General features: G+C 52.0%; 1 protein-coding gene across 2 annotated transcripts in view; it reads left to right on the forward strand.

Moving 5' to 3' along the window:
* Window positions 1-17,019, forward strand: part of FARP1 (FERM, ARH/RhoGEF and pleckstrin domain protein 1) — a 290,364-nt gene that overhangs the window by 268,364 nt on the left and 4,981 nt on the right. For both annotated transcript variants that reach the window (XM_060129027.1, XM_060129028.1), the window contains exons 18-24: window positions 4,366-4,603; window positions 7,315-7,445; window positions 12,248-12,316; window positions 12,570-12,659; window positions 13,317-13,399; window positions 13,488-13,600; window positions 14,005-14,168. In XM_060129027.1, coding sequence (XP_059985010.1) covers window positions 4,366-4,603; window positions 7,315-7,445; window positions 12,248-12,316; window positions 12,570-12,659; window positions 13,317-13,399; window positions 13,488-13,600; window positions 14,005-14,168 — 888 coding nt within the window. The remainder of the gene's footprint in view (window positions 1-4,365; window positions 4,604-7,314; window positions 7,446-12,247; window positions 12,317-12,569; window positions 12,660-13,316; window positions 13,400-13,487; window positions 13,601-14,004; window positions 14,169-17,019) is intronic.

The following is a 17,019-nucleotide window of genomic DNA, read 5'->3' on the forward strand; positions in this document are numbered from 1 at the left end:
TCCATGACACTAGTATTTTTAATGCCCTAAGTAAGGTGGATATACAAAACTCAGATGGAACAGTAACAGACATCTTTTCACTTTCCATGGTGTTTTTTATTATTTTATTTTTTAGAGCAATTTTAGGTTTACAGAAAAATTGAGCAGAAAACTCACACGGAGGTTCCATATTCTCGCCACACACACACACACACACACACACACACACACACACACACACACACACACACACACACACACACACACACACACACACACACACACACACACACACACACACACACACACACACACACACACACACACACACACAGAGTCTCCATCCCCTAGTATTAACATCTTGCCCTGGTGTGGGGTAGTTGTTACAACCGATGAGCCAGTATTGATATATTATTATTAACTAGATCCATAGTTTACACTCGGGTTCACTCTTCGTGTCTTACATTCCATGGGTGTCGCTAAGGGCGTAACGTCACCAACCCACCGTGACAGCATCACACAGGACAGTGTCACTGCCCTAAAAACCCTCCGTGCTCCACCCGTCATCCCTTCCCTCCCCCAGCCCCTGCAGACCACTCATCTTTTACCGTCTCCATAGTCTTTTCCAGAATGTTATATAGTTGGACTCACCCAGTGTAGCCTTTTCAGACTGGCTTTTCTCACTTGATAAAAATAGCCTTTTTTCTCTCTTCTATAACACGTTTCTGTTACTGTTGTACTTCCTGACTCTCCTCATAGGAAGCCTCTCTCCCCACGTTCTGCACTTTTTTTCTTGGCCCAGTTTGGTTTTTACCTTTTCTCATGGTGCTGCCTTCTGCCTGCCTGGGATGGGGGCTCTCAGCTGAGGCTTGGGCTCCTCCATGGACCTCGGGGCCGTGGCAGACACCTGCCAGCTCGGTCCCCGCCCCCTTGGGACAGCCCCAGAGTTCTCCTGTTTGCCACCTCCCCTCATGTCCCTCTGGCGGAAGGGTGCCCTACGGTAGACATCCGTCCTCCTCTCTGGTCACCTAGCACCTAAGCCCTCCTAAAAATAGACCTGATTTCCGCCCGGAGCAATTCTTTCCCCGTCAGTCTAGTGAGTTGGCATTTTTGCACGTAGTCGGCTAACCCTCGGCTGTGCTAGCGTTTTAATCATTGTGCCGATGCCACCAGCATTTATGGCATGAACTCTGCAGGCAGAATAGAAATAGGTGGAGAGGCTTGGAGAGCCGCTAGCAGCCTTTTGGAGAAATTGGGTTGTTTTTTTATTGTGGTTGTTATTGTCGGTTTTAAAGAATTTTTATGAAGGGTGGAGGGGAACAGCAGAAGGTTCTGGACATGTAAGAAGCCCAGGTTGGCACTTTTGTCCAGAATGCTTCGGGTGAGCTCCAACTTGCAGTGTCTTTCCCGCTCATCCCCCCACCTGTGCGTTTACCTGCACATGTTCAGGGGCTCAACAGGGATGCTGACATCACCCTGCAGCTGTCCCCAGACCCTCCGCACGGGACCGAGGGAGCCAGCCAGGGGCTCTAATCCCTGCCTAAAAGCCAGAGGCTATCCAGATGATGATCTCTAGCCCCGGCTGTGAACTTTCAACTGGAAACATCTGCCCAGAAGCCCAAAGGCATTTCACAGTCCACGCAGGCCAAGGAGGCCCTCTCCTTTTACCTGGACCCCTCCCCTGCCGGTCAGGCTGTGACCCTCCCTCCCGGGCCCTGTCTTCCTGAGCTTCTACCGCCTGCCCCCTCTCCTCCTTCACCCTCCCGCTTCCCTCCCATCGCCTCTCAGTTCTCCTTCCCAGCTGACTCACCAGCTGCCTCTCGTCCACCCGTCCTCCCCAACCACCATTGATATCGTAGACCGACTAGGCTTCGAACCCGCCTGGTCTCTCTGTGGTTTAGAGAATACAGTCCAAGCTCTAAACCTGACCGAGGAAGCCTTCCCTAGATGATCTTTCACCTTCCACCTCCCGTCCTTCACATTCTACTCTGTGCTCCAATGACCTTGAATCCACCTCTCCAGGCACTCGGGGCCTTGCAAGACCCCTTTCTGAGCGGGGTGCATGCATTGGTTCGTTTGCTCATTAATGCATGCAGGCAGCAGACATCTGTGGAGCACCTGTGGTGTATATCAGGCCCCAAGGATGTAGTGACAGGACAGACGCACTCTCTCAAATAAGGGACTGCACGTGTGAAAACACTGCATAGAGCTACACGCACGCACACCCATGCCACATACTTACATGTGCACATGCACACACACAAGTGAGGGCGGGTATAACTGGCAGAATTCAAATAAACTCTGGTTTGTCCCAGTGTCAACGTCCTGGTTGGGATATTGTGCTGTAGTTAGGCAAGATGTGAGCGTTAGGGGAAGCCGGCTGAAGGGTACGTAGGACCCCGCCCCCTGTACTTGTCTTTGCAACTTCCTATGAATCTATATATGTTTTTTTAAAGTCACAAAATAAAGTCAGCAGGGAGACCACGTGATAAAGGCTAAGATGGACAATAAGCCCAGGAGGAAAGGGAGAGCAGGGAAGGCCCCAGAGCTGACCCTGAAGGACGGAGGTCGGGGGGGCTGAGGGGGGCGCGTCTTAGGAGCAGAGCGCCCTGTGCCAAGGTTCTGGGTGCCAGGGCCCGGCACATTCAAGGGCAGGTTGTTCAATGGGTGTCCAGAGCGAGTAGCAAGAGGCCATGATGGAGAGGCAGAAGGGGTTACATGCTAAGGGCCCTGTGTGCCCTAACGACAACTCTGGAGTTTGTCCCGAGAGGGTGGACGTTCTTGTCGCATTCCAAGCAAGAGACGATGTGCCCATTTGCATTGGTGTAAGTTCCTTTTGGTGGCACTCGAAAGTCAGGTGTCAGGAGTGGAGACAGAGACCCCGATGGAGACATCGTTGCAGTGGCCAACACAAGGGCAGTGACCATGGGGTGAAGCCAGGAACAGGCTTGCTGTTTTTAGGAGGTAGAGTTGGCGGGACTTGGTGAAGGCTTCAGAAAATGAGGGGATCTGGAATCTTATCCGGGTTTTCTGTCCTGGGTAGGCGGTTGGTGACGGCACCCATCCTGGGGTTAGAGGATCACGGGGCAGCCTCAGTTGCCGCAGGGGGTATTGGGTTGGTGTCTGGACTCACTGAGTTTCCCGCTCTTTGCGGAGCATGGGAATGGAGGTGCCGGGATGGGGAATCCAGATGTGGGAGTTAGCAGCACACGGGTAGTGAGCCCACCTCTGGGAAATACTGATGGGGTAAGACGTGAGGACGACAGCTGCATGGGGAGTTAATTCCCCCTGAACGCTCTGTCAAGCTTCTTGCCCCGCGTCTGTCTCCACCACCACCTGTTCAAGGAGAGTGATATTCAACAGCACTTGCTAATGACGGTAGAGCAGACTTTATTCAGGGCCGTTGCCGTAGGTATGGGGACACTGCAGTGGGATTTTACAGTGGGAGAGAGGGATTGGCCTCAGCTCCAAGTGCACCGGGGGCAAGTGGGGATCTACAGCCAAGGAGCAGGGCGGGGCTCAGAGGATGGGAAATTTCTGTGACGAAACATCACGGTCGTGAGGGGGGGACTCTGGCTGGACCGACTTAACAGGATTCTTTGCTGAAGACAAGTGGGGTGCTCAGACATCACCTGGGGACGGCGGGGGATGCAGACCCCAATGTCAAGGGTGACCAGGTATCTAGGGTGGAGGGTCCTGGTTGAACTGACTTAGCCGGGTTCTCACCGAAACGGGCTTGTACAAGGAAGGGCACAGGCTGGCCTGGGAGAAGCTTCAGGAGGCTGACAAAAGTTTGCTCATGCAAAGGATCTCGGTCAGACCCCAGTAGAGAAGGACTGCGTCTCATTCCTATCCGCTCCCCGGAATCCAGCAGAGCAGGATATGCTCAATTATTACATGAGCAAATTGGGGGGGGAGTTAAACAGAAATACGTAGTTTTAACTATATGACGTTTATTCAGTGGCCGTGGCCTATTTGTCGTTTTTTGATGTTTAGGAGAAAACCCCAAGCCCCCTGGAGGAGCTCCCATTGTTTTATTTCCCCTCCATTTTGCCAGTCTTCTTTTAAAAGGACATGTGTACCTCTAATGTTATGTATACATCTCAAATATTTTATAATCCCTGCGTATTTTAAACTGCGCAATGCTTTAATAGAGCGTTTTATTCCATCCTGAGAAGTTAACTAGTGAAATATTAAAAACATGAGATTAAGTAAATGGAATGAAGTAATGAAAGCGAAGGTGATCTCTTTTGAGTGTTAAAATGGGTGGACCATGTGGCTGAGCAGGACTCCGCCCCTCCCCTCCTCTTCCCCCTCCCCCTCCCCCCTTCCCCCTTTTGTCTCCCCGGCTCCCTGCCCCACCCGCTCCCGTGTCTCGCCCACCAGCAACTGGCGGCGCATCTGTGGAAGCACAGCGAGGCTCTGGAGGCGCTGGAGACCGGCATCCGGGGCTCCCGGCGGCTGGAGAGCTTGTGCCGAGACTTCGAGCTGCAGAAGGTGTGCTACCTGTCGCTCAACACCTTCCTCCTGCGCCCGCTGCACCGGCTTATGCACTACAAGCAGGTCCTGGAGCGGCTGTGCAAGCACCACCCGCCCAGCCACACCGACTTCAGGGACTGCCGAGGTGAGTGCTTGGGGGGCGGGGTGTCTCGGGGGTACTGTGTCCCAAGAGGGGCAGATGCGCTTTTTAGGACCTGGTCAAATATTTTCTGTCCCCTTTTGGTCTTTCACGTAAAGAAGGCGGTAGTGATCACCATGGCTTCTCTTTTCCATCCCCTCTTGCATGCATTTTCTCCTTCCATCCTGCCTGGTTTAGTGCACAGAACCCTGGAGAAGCTCCACTTAGAGTCAGCCCCTTACGGGAAGCTTTCCTCTACCTCCATGGTGGAAACTCATCACCTCCCCTTGGATGGGCCACAGAAAACGGCTGGTAATAAATACTGTTCCTCATTGCTGTGGGGCGTTTTTAAGGTCACCCCAATAAGCATTTTACCTGTGTTAACTCTCAGTCTTAACGAGAAGCCTATGAGACAGTGGTGAGCTCATTTTACATATGGGGGCTACTGAGACCAGAGAAGTTAAGGAACCTGCCCAGAGTCACACAGCTGGAAAGTAAAGGACATGTAGCCTAAACCCAGAACCCATGTTCTCGACCATCCTACCCTCCCTGCTGGCTCATGATGCTATTACTCACTGTTCCTCGCTCAGCACCTGGGCCAGGTACTCTGCCAGGTATCTTGCTTACGCTAACACCTTTAATCCTTTAACAACCCCATGAGAGAACTGTTGTTATCCCATTTTATAGATAAGAATACTGAGGCTCAGAGGGGGTGAAGGACTTGTGAGTGTCACTCAGCTGGCAAAAGAGCAGAGCTGGCATTCCAGACCATGCTTTTCCCACTGGGCCACGCATCGTCGTTCTGAACCTGTGTCCTCTGCCTCGCGTTGCATGTGGTCTGTTACTGTCCACGCTCCCTGGCTTGGACCTGCAGCCCCTTGGGGGCCAGGCCCTGAGACCTGTTGCTGGGTCCCCTGCACTCTGCAGCCAGTCCATGCACAGAATGCACCCTCCGCAGGTGGCTCTTGACAGATAACATGAATTCGCACACCCAGTAGTATGTCAAGACCGGTGTCTCTTGCCTAAAGTATTATAAACTTAATCTTAGTTTTTAGAAAGACAACCAAAGAAAAGATGTGTCAGAGTAGTTAAGACCTTGGCAGCTCACGGAAGGGCAACAGAAATGACTCAAGGCGCGGTTTTGGCTTGCTTTAGTTGGCAGCAGTCTTTGAAACAGACCATGCTGCCCCCTGCCTTGTGCCTTAGTATATTCTGTTCCTTCTGCTGGGACTCCTTGCCACCACCTCCTGGTCCTTTCCCTGGCACAGTCCTCTTTTAAGGCTTAATCTGTGCCTCACCCTCAAGGCTGGGTGACCCTCCCCACCCCCCATCTGCCTTGTCCTGCCGTATTGGCAGTCCCCCTTGGCTGTGCCTGGGTGAGATGACCTAGGGCCCTTCCCAGCTCCCAGGACTCAGACCTGCGTAGATCTCTTACCCGTGAGGGCGAGGGCGAGGGATGTCTCTAGTTTTGCACGTGCTATTCTCAGGCCAACTTGCCTAGTTTTGCATTTTACTATTAGGCTAAACAGTCTCCATTGAGAAAAGTCTGTTCTTCACAATTAAATGGCAAAAATGTCTGTTCCCTAGCTGAAAACGTAAGGTGGCATCATTGTAGAAAGACTGGGCAAATCGAGGAATATCTGAACGTAGATTTCCTGAACGTGAGGGATGCAGAGAACCAGGAGCTGTTCTGGAATGCGTCTGGGGCCAGGCTGCCATCCGTTTTCCTCTTAGAGCTTCTGCGCGCCCACCGCACTAAACATTCAGTGCCCGGGAATTGTTTGTTGCACTAAATCGGCTGGTCATGTCTAAAGACAGAGCAAGCTCTGGGTTTGTCACTATGGCTGAGACAAGAAGCATTCTGTGATAAGAAGCCAGGAAGCATTTCGTTTGCATCCCCAGGGAGACAGCCAAAAACAAGGAATGCTTCCTGCCACAGTTGAGGTGCTGGGGGTGGGGGGGAGGCGGTGTTTACTGTCCTGAAGATCGAAGTTCAGTGGACAAATGTTTCTTGCTTTCCCTTGACAAACAGACCAAAATGCTCAGCTACCATGGATGTGCCCGCCACCCAAACCCATGCTAACAGGGCACCAGCTCCTTTTCCATATTGGATGCCCGTCGGTATAGGGGAGACGTGCCCACATTGGGAAATTTAGTTTGCAGCTGTTCTTTACAACCATTTTATAAACACTATAAATGTCTGCAGAAGGAAGAACCGGGGTGTGTTGGAATGTTCATTACCCAAAAGTGTTGCACTACTAGTTAGACCCTTTGCCAGAAAGATCCCTCCTTTGCCCTAGATTTTTCTATGGCTTTTCTGTGCTCTCTCTGCTCTGTTCTTTCCCGGTAACAGGGAAGGGAGGGAAATCTCTGCCCCTGGGACAGAATTCCAGGCACTCTTATTCCCTTGCTGCTGCCCCTTTATGCCAACAAGTGATTCTAACTGAAGGACAGCTGTACACCCCCAAGCTTGAAGGGGGCATTGATATTTTCAAGATGGCTTTGGGGAAACTAAAGCAAAGCCAATCTATACACAAAGTAAATCCCTCAATTTTTATTATTGAGAATTAGCAGTGTTTTCCCTAGAAGCATGGCTTCGTTATAGTTCAGCTACAGGAGGATATTACCCTGGAGAACTGATCTTAAAGATATTGGGGGGAAAAATGACCCACGTCTGCCATGAATGCTGCAGCTTTTGTGTCCGTTTCCTTCCTTAGCTGCTTTGGCAGAGATCACGGAAATGGTGGCCCAGCTTCACGGTACGATGATCAAGATGGAGAATTTCCAGAAGCTGCATGAACTCAAGAAAGATTTGATTGGCGTTGACAATCTTGTGATTCCAGGAAGGGTAAGCAGCTGTGCTCTCCGTATGCTTTGGAGGTAAAGCCAGAAAGACAACATTTAAATGACTTACATTTGAACCTTTTGAATATGGACACTCCCAAGTTAAAATATCCTCCTTCTGAAGTGGCTTCCTTTCCCCCTGGGGGACAATTGGGAAAATGCCTTGAACATGACGGTGTCAATTCAAAAATTCTGTGTTAGAAGGAGATCAGTCAGTCAATCCTTCCACCTCATATGCTGCTTTCTCTCCTTACTGGTTGATCCGTTCATTTACTTTTTCCCCACCATATTCTGAGCAGATTTGAGATTGCTCATTTTATTTTTTTTAATTTAGGTAAATAAAAATGGAAGATAAAGAAAAAAAAATTTTTTAAGAATTGGGTAAAATGGCGATAGAAAGCAGAGAAAACGCTAGTGCATGAAAGCAGGCAATAAATTCCCATGTAAGAAAAGTAAAGATGCAATTTACAGGGACTTCCCTGGTGGTCCAGTGGTTAAGGCTGTGCTTTCACTGCAGGGGGCACAGGTTCGATCTCTGGTTGGGGAACTGAGATCCCACATGCCATGTGTTGTGCCCCCCCCCAAAAAGATGCAATTTGCATAATGTAATTTGAATTTGGAATTAAAATAACATTTTAGCCAGAACATGATTCTGGGAGGGATGCAAGTTCCCTTATGCTATTAACCTTGACTTGCCCATGTGCATGACGTGTAGGTCATTCACAATAAAATAGGGCCTCGCTGTCCAAACACACTGTCTCCACGCCAGTGGGCATTTTAAAAATACAGGGTAGCCTGCCTTTTTCCAATTCTCTTCCTAGGAAGCAGTCATTGACCAGGAATTAATACGAGGTAGTCGCTGTGCCTCGCCAAATCTCTGTGGGAATTTTTTCCACTAGTCCCCTATCTTGAACCTCATCCAGGTTCAGAAGGGAATTTTAGCCTCTTTGATGTGCCTTAATGTGCAGACACGTATCCCGTGGGTCAGGGGCTTCTAGTTTTATCTGACAGGTAGCCTCCCTGGAAGCTTTAAATCTGTGTAACTCAGTGAAGAAAAGGGAACATCCCTCATCTTTTGGGTATTTGGGTCTTTCTGTTGGGAATCCTAATTACAAAGCTGACCAGAATACCAGTTATAAAATGTTGTCAGAAGAATTATGTGGTAAATGCTGGGTGGAAATTAAAGCTGGGATTTACTTCAGCTCTGCTGGTGAGAAAATTCTGCCGGGACTCAGTACACAACAATCACATTTACCCATCCATGCAGAAGCCTTTAAAGCCTTGTGGAATCAATGTAATTTTCTCTTAACTTTGGATGTTATGAAATATTTAGCATATCAAGCTACATGGCAAACAGAGCATTTGTAAGGAACTCATTTTGAGGAATAGTTTCCACGGTGCTATGAAAAGAGCAGTGGATTGGAGTAGGTGGCCCGGGTTCAATTTCTGGCTCCACCAGAATTGGGATGGCTCAATTACTGGAACGTTCCTTCCCTTCTGTAACACGGGGGTCATACCTTCTCCGTCGTAGGTGATACGGATCAAATGAGATTTAATGTGCAAAACCAACACAATAAATACGAATTATCTTCCTCTTCCCCCACCTACACTTACCTGAAGAGACTAAGTTTATGCTTATTATAGTGTCATTGAGTACCCAGCACGGCATTGTAGAAGGCACCAGAAGCTTTTCATCAGATACGGGCGCTCTCACCCACCAACTGACCAGGTGATCTGGGCAAGTTCCTTACTCATTTTGCTCCTCAGTTTCCTTATCTGAAAACTGGGGATGAATCTACAGGCTTACATATGCAGCTAATATAAGCACACAGCACATGTCAGGCTCACACCACGTGCTAAATAAAAGAAGGTCTTTATTATTGAGGACTCTGAGGGGTGCTGGTTCCACACTGCAGACCCGCCTTAGCTGCATATTATGTTCATCTGCCTGCTTCTCGGCCACTCACTGTTTCAAAGTCAGCCCTGACTGACATGGGAAGGAGGAATCTAAGAGCCTCAGAGGGGCGAGTTCTAAGATGGGCTCTTCCACACACGGAGGCTAATTGATTCTCTTTCTTTTTTTTTTTAAGTCTTTATTGAATTTGTTACAATATTACTTCTGTTTTATGTTTTTGGTTTTTTTGGCCATGAGGCATGTGGGATCTTAGCTCCCCGACCAGGGATCGAACCCACACCCCCTGCATTGGAAGGAAAAGTGTTAACCACTGGACCACCAGGGAAGTACCCTGGTTTTTTGTTTGGTTTTGTTTTTTTTTTAAATTTTAAATTATCGAATAACCTGTTGAGTGGAAAGAAGGCTCTGACAGATTTATCTACTGGTGGAATTTGAAAAATTGAGATTTAAAGGTGAGCGGCTAATGTTCCAGCTCCCTGCGGTCTAATTCCTCACCCAGCTTTCGGGCATAATCCTGCTGCCCTCCCGCTAGGGTCAGGCTGAGATGAGGTCATGTCCTGGAAGGCAGGATTCCCACCCCGCAACCCCCGCCCCCACCCCCCAGCACACTCTGGCCTGAGCCAGGCCCCCAGGGTGTGTTTTCTGCCCCTAAGAGTTCTGTGCCTGAGAGTTCTTCCAGGAGGATAGTGGAAGTTCATTTGGATAAAACTCAGAGGCCTGGATATTGTGGATTTCATTCCAGTAGGAAGCAGCTTGAGCTTAAGAATATTAGGAGCCTTTTCTTTTTCTCCTATTCCATGGTTTTCTTTAAAAATTAAAAAACAGTTCTGGGCAAGAGGCATTTTCCATCTCCAGCCCTGAGACGGTGATCTGAGTCCATAGCCCTTCTGCAGAAGCTCCATCTTCCCCTTCCCACATCCCTAAGATTCGTTAAGAAAACGCACATATAACAACATCGGATATGCGAGCCGGGAACAGGAGTAGACAGCACAGTGGGGTCACCACTCCTCATTCTCTGATCCCCTTCAGTGATGAGAGCATTCCCCAAACACCGTTTCTTCATACGGTACCGTTGCTGTCTGATAGCATCCATCCCATGGACCAGCAAGTATTTGTTATGTGTCACTTCGTTGATCTCCAAAATATGTCAGTTAAATCACCAGCAGATGTTGTCTTTGATTGACATTTCATAAAGGACCAAAGCAAGAGTCAGGCTGTGCAGTCTATAGAATGCAAATGAACTGGTTGAGTCCCTGTTCTTGGCTCGTTGGCTACTGAGGTCACAGGAAAACTAGGTAACAAACAGCCCCAATACTTAGTGACTGAAGACAACCTCTTAGTATATGTCACGGTTTTGTGAGTTGGGAATGGGGCAGGACTCAGCCAGGCGATTCTTCTTTCTCTAGGGCATTGACAGAGGTCCCAGGTGGGCTGACCTGGAGGGGCCAAGGCTTACACTTGGCAGACGGCTGGAGGCTGGGCTCAGCTGGGACCGTGCACCTGAGAGCCCACGAGGGGCCTCCCCAGCGTGGGTTCAGCGTGGTCTCACTGCTTAATGTGCAGTTTAGGGTTCCCAGAGCAAGTGTTCCCAGGGACAGAGCAGAGGCTGTGTGTAGTTTTATGACCCGGTCTCACAGGTCACACAGCATCACTTCCATACTCTATTTGTCAAATTGGTCACCAGTCTACCCACATCTAAGGGAAGGGGACAGAGACCAGCCTCTGTGGGAAGAATGTCAACGAACTTGCAGCTGTGTTTTAAAAGCAGCTCTGTGGACACACAGTTTGGCGGTTCCTTAATAAGTGAACCATAGAATTTCCTCATGACCCAGCAATTCCACTCCTGGCTCTATACCCAGAAGAACTGAAAATAGGTGTTCAAACAAAAACTTGAACATGCATGTCCACAGCAGCACTGTTCAGAGTAGCCAGAAGGGGAAGCGACTCAAATACCCATCAACAGCCTAAGTGGGTAAACAAAGTGTGCCCTGTCCATGCAGTGGAATAGTCAGCCCCAGAGAGGAACGAATTTCTGACACGTGCCACAGCATGGAGGAACCTTGAAAACATTGTGCTAAGTGAAATAGGCCAGACACAAAAAGCTACATATTACTGTTGGACTTATATGAAATAGACAAATCCATAGAGACAGAAAACAGATTGGTGGTTGCCAGGTGCTGGGGAGGCGGAAACGGGGAGTGAGAAATGGGGACTGACTGCTTAATGGTTTGGGTGGTGGAAAGTTCTGGACCTAGATGGTATTGATGGATGCACTAAAGGTCATGCAGGGCAAGTTTTATGTGTATTTTACCAGTTTTGTAAATGATAGTTTTGTGGAGGGTTTCTGAAGTGCCCCCGAATCGTCTGTGCCCTCAGAAGTTTATAGTCGGGAGGGAGAGTTCCTTTCTGGCTCTTTCATCCTAGAACACAGTTACTAGTTTTTGAGAACCAGATTTTAAGTCGTGGAGAAGATTCCTCTATGCACAGTTCTCTCCTGTGGCGTATCTGTCTTCCTGGTCCCCGGCTGCCACTTTGTATCCATCCAGGGGCCTTGTCCCCTGCTCGCAGCCGGAAGCCCTGAGGGCCTGGGGGTTCAGTGTAGAGTTATAGGTCCGGGTGTGAACCAGCGCACCGCACGGGCCAGCGGAGCTCCGACCGCCAGCTGCTTCTCTGGTGGAGGAGCCAAAGCTAGCCCCTGCCTTGCAGGTTGCTCAGAAGGAAAGGAGCTTAGAGGCGGCACAGCACGGTGTTCAGTAAATAGGAGCTATGACGGGTACGGTTTTTAGCGTGAAAGGGACCACGATGAGCGGAAGCATCTCACATCGCGTTGAGTCTGCGCTGACGCGGCTTTGCAGGCTCCGAGCCAGCTCGTGGGTGTGTTTTCTCTGCAGGAGTTCATCCGCCTGGGCAGCCTCAGCAAGCTCTCCGGGAAGGGGCTCCAGCCTCGCATGTTCTTCCTGGTAAGTGGTGAGAGCTGTTTGTTCAAGGTGATCGGTGACTTGTGAGCCCGTGGAACCAGCAAGGGTCACGGCGCTGGGCCTCGGCCACCCCAGAGGGGGTACCTGGGAGACAGGAGGAGCAGCCAGAGCTGCTCAGACTGGAGGTGTTGAGATCCACGAATTGTCCTGTCGGACTCTGAAAACGTAGTTTCTGTACTTGTTGGTTTCAAACGGAGCCCATTCGTCTCAGCCGCGCTTGTCCTTGTTCTTCTAGTTCAACGACGTCTTGCTCTACACGAGCAGGGGGCTGACGGCCTCGAATCAGTTTAAAGTTCACGGGCAGCTCCCGCTCTACGGCATGACCGTGAGTATGCGCCGTGGGCACGGGATGGGGACCGGGACCTCTGCCTCTGGGCTGCCCGCGGGGTGCAGGAGCCAGTGACAGGGGGAGGGGCTTGATAAGGAAGTGAGAGCGTCACAGGCGCTGTGAAAAACCTGGGCCTTGTTAGGGCTCCCCTAGAGGGGCCCTGGGACCTCACTCCCTGTCCTGCACCTGGGATGCACGGCTATGTACCTTCCGGCATCAAGCGCAGAGGCAAGCTGCCGTGCCTACGTGGTGTGAACTTGCCTTTCACTGCCCGGTGCCTGGCCCCGGGGCCCTGAGAGCCCATCCTCACCGTCCACGTGGAGTGAAGACCAGGAAGCAGCCTTTCTCCCGAGATGTCCAGTGGACGGGTGTCTATATTCTGTGATCCTTGGTGGGCAGAGGCAGACAGGGCGCCGGTGTGCGCCAGTGTGCACTAGTGTGGCATATTCCCACACTCTCCTCAGTGGGCGGGTAGAGGGAGGTTTATGGCTCTGACGAAAAAGTATAATGCATTTTGACCTTGCTTTCACCCTCCCGATGGGGACTTTTTTGGACTTGGTTCCGCCAAGCTGTAGTCAGTTCGGTGAACGTTTGAAAATGCACTGAGTATCCCAACCCCCGCTCGGCAGTAACTTATGAACACTCGCCCCACAGATGGAGGAAAGTGAGGACGAGTGGGGCGTGCCCCACTGCCTCACCCTGCGGGGCCAGCGCCAGTCCATCGTCGTGGCTGCCAGGTAACGCGGGGAGCCTGACCTTTGACCTCGGTACCCCTTCTCCCCACCGTGGCCTGGAAATACCTGACGTCCATCTGTCCTCCTCCAGTTCTCGGTCCGAGATGGAAAAGTGGGTGGAGGACATACAGATGGCCATTGACTTGGCCGAGAAAAGCAGCGGCCCCGCCCCCGAGTTCCTGGCCAGCAGCCCTCCTGACAGCAGTAAGTGTTGCACTGAAAATTGCCTTACCGATGCGCCCCATAGCCACAGTCTACGTTTGTGTTTTAAGCTAAAAATCAAGGAACTTTTTATAAAAGTTAAAAAAAAACAAACAAAACCCCTTAAAAGAGAATGAGCGAGCGGAGAAATCGCATCTTTTCTGGGCCAGCACTGCCGCTTGTCAGCCTCTGGGGGGCGAGGGGCGGGGAGAAGACTGTTAGAGGCTCCCTGGCAGAGGGACTGGTGGGACGCCCCTGGCCAAGCCCTCGCTGCCAGTGTGACTTCCTGCTCGGTGGGTGCCCGGGACCCCCAGCCTTCCCATCCCATTCGGCTCCTGGGCAGGGGGCGGGACAGGGGCCCTCCTGGTGAGCAGAGAGGAAAGCGCCGCCACTTGCTGCCCCCGCAGAGTCCCCGGAGGAGGCAGCAGGCGACCAGGAGTCGGAGGACGACCTCAGCGCCTCGCGCACCTCGTTGGAGCGCCAGGCCCCGCACCGCGGCAACACCATGGTGCACGTGTGCTGGCATCGCAACACCAGCGTCTCCATGGTGGACTTCAGCGTGGCCGTGGAGGTAGGGCAGGCGGCGGGGCGTCAGGCCACGGGCACCGGCCTTCTGAGCATGCGCGCTCTGTGGGCCGGCAGGTGCACCGGCCTTGGCGTCTGTCCGTTCCCAGGCCGCCTGTGCAGTGATGGTTTCCTTTTGTTTTCTGGACCGTGCCCTCTCCTCTCGCGGAGTTAGCCACAGGGCGGGGACTGTGCGTGCCTTTATTCGTGTGTCCGCGCCGAGAGGTCCGGATGGGCCGCGCAGGCGCCGTTCTTGCTGCGCCCTGGAGCAGCCCCCGGAATCGGGTGCGGGGAGGCGGTATGGTTGGAAAGCTGCTGCCAGCCAGGGCCACAGCAGGTAGGTGTATTTCATGGAAGAACCTGCAAGAAGCCGGCTCTCGGAGCGTCCCGAAGATCTGGCTTTGGGGATGGGGGCTCTCCCCGTATTGCGACCGTGAACCTTCTAGAACTCTCCAAACCTCATTCCCTAAGCGTCCTCCAGTCCAGGTCCATAATCCCTAACCTTTCAGAAAATGCGAAGCCCAGAAAGCTCTAAAACCGTGAAGTTCTCTTCATACCCCACTGACAGCAGAACCTGACCTGACCGGTCAGGAGGCTGTTTATCGGTTTTGCGAGCGCGTCCTGTTTTATACTACAGCATCGCTGTGTTTGATTCTGGGCTACAACCCCAGACCCCACTGCCTGGGGTGTCATAGAGGACAGGCACTGGATTATCTTTCTAAAATCTGACAAATTCTGAATTCCTAAGTGTGCCTGGCCCGAAAATGTCACCTAGGAGATTGTGAGCCACGAACAGCGGTGCATTGGCTTTCGGAACCAACAGTGTGTTGGTTCAAATGAGCCGAACATTTCTTGATGGGTAGTCCATAGGGGTTCTCTGAGATTGTTTTCTGGAACTGACCTTCACAGTTCCACGGAACTGCGTTTGTCGAGTTTCCCTGCTACAGCTAATGTTCTAAAACCCATGCTTCCTCGTCAAGACATCCTCATCCTCGGGGCTGTCCCAGCGCGTGGAGCTCCCCGACTGTGCGTGGCCTTCCGTCTCCTGCATCCGCCCCACGGCGGGGGAGGGGGCTTTCTCTTCCCGAGGGGCTCACTGTATTCATCCTTCCCATCACATTTCCACTGCACCTGTTGGCGAAGCTTGCCAACCGGAGATTTCTTCCAGGGGACAGGGATCTTTCCAGCAAGGAGGGGGCAGTGGCCATCTGGAGGCAAAAAATACCTGATGACATCTCTTCTGTCCAGGCGAGGCCAGGGGAAGGGCGGGGCCGTGCGGGAGAAGTCCTCTTTGCTTCGCTTTATACTCACCTTTGCGATGTGTAGTCAGGGCTGTGGAGGTGTGGGAACTTGGTAGGCATGAACCTTCCTCCTTAACCCCTGGAGGCAGGCAGGCCATTCAGGAATGCGGCCCAGACACAGCTCCTCGAGCCCAGCTTTTCAGGGTGACAGCCTGCACTGGTGCTGTGTGTGCGCACACGCGCGTGTCTGTCAGTCAGCCGAGTGGTCAGCACACCAAGTGGTCAGCACGCTGCAGCCTCACACCAAACCCTGCCCGCCCCCTGCTTGGTTACAGTCCATCAACGAAGAACAGGGTTTTCCGTTTTTGAGTGGTTACAACTGTCTTTGATTTTGCCCCTTGGCCCAAAAAGCCTAAAATAGTATTTGGCCCTTTGAGGAAAGGTTTGCTGAACGTTGTAGCCCACGCGAGCGAGCCCTGAGTCAGTGTGGTTTTAAGGTGGCAGTGACGCAGCTTGGATGCTCGTGAACTGGCGCGTCTGTCACTCTGTAAATGTCCCTTCCTTGCCCGATCCCCGTCCCCAAGGCGCGTGGCTTCAGTCTGGTGTCCGCGGTGGGCTCCTGTGGGTGCCACATGCCCCTGGATGACCGGAGTTGGGGGAAGGGGGACGAGGGAGTGGCTCCTTCCTTCTTGACGTGCTGCTTCCTTACCGTCCCCAGCACCAGATTCTCTCTTCTGGGCTCGTGCAGGTAGAAGTGAGCGAGGGGGATGTTTGGGGGCAGCGTGAAATTGAGCTGGCCTCCGTAGAAAGTCTGGGGGCACCGTCGACGTCGGGGTGCTGACGCTAGGACGGCCAGTGTGAAGCCTCGCGTAGGCCATAGGGCCAGCGGAGGATTCAGAGGTGAAACCATCAAAGTTGTGTTGTAGGACTGGAGTTGGGAGGCGGTGGGGGCTGGGGAGAGAGGAGGGTGTCACTCAGCCGTCTGCACACAGGTGAGGACCAGGGGGATGGGGGAACGTAACTAGGGGTGGGGACCCTCATTTCCTGTGGCTGCCGCAACACGTCTGAAGCCGCTTAACAACAGAAATGTGTCCTCTCACAGTGCTGGAGGCCGTAAGTCCACGATCAAGGTGTCAGCGGGGTCGGCTCCTTCTGGAGGTCCTGGTCCAGGTCTCTCTCCTGGCTTCTGGTGGTTGCCAGCCACCCTCGGTGTTCTCTTGGCTTGTGGACACATCACTCCAGTCTCCGCCTCTGTCTCACTTTGGGGGGGGGTCTCCCTGTGTATCTGTTAAAAAGTCCTCTTCCTATGAGGACATTGGGGTTAGGACCCACGGTACTCCAGTAGGACCTTATCCTGATTGTATCTGCAACGACCCTATTACAGTCATCTTCACAGGTACTGGGCCTTTGGGCATGAATATCTTCTGGGGGGACACGAATCAATCCACAACAGGGATGGAGCAGTTGGGAGCAGAGAGGCCTTCCTCCAGTCTGGGAAAGGCAGGGAATGGGCCTCAGCTGGTGCCAGATGGGGAATGTTGACCTCTCCCGTAAAGGCAGCACACACGGACTGGTCCGGGTTGGAGACAGACCCAAAGGTCATTTGCGTAGACAAAA

The sequence above is a fragment of the Lagenorhynchus albirostris genome, chromosome 18 (assembly GCF_949774975.1).
Source record: "Lagenorhynchus albirostris chromosome 18, mLagAlb1.1, whole genome shotgun sequence".
Lineage (NCBI taxonomy): Eukaryota > Metazoa > Chordata > Mammalia > Artiodactyla > Delphinidae > Lagenorhynchus > Lagenorhynchus albirostris.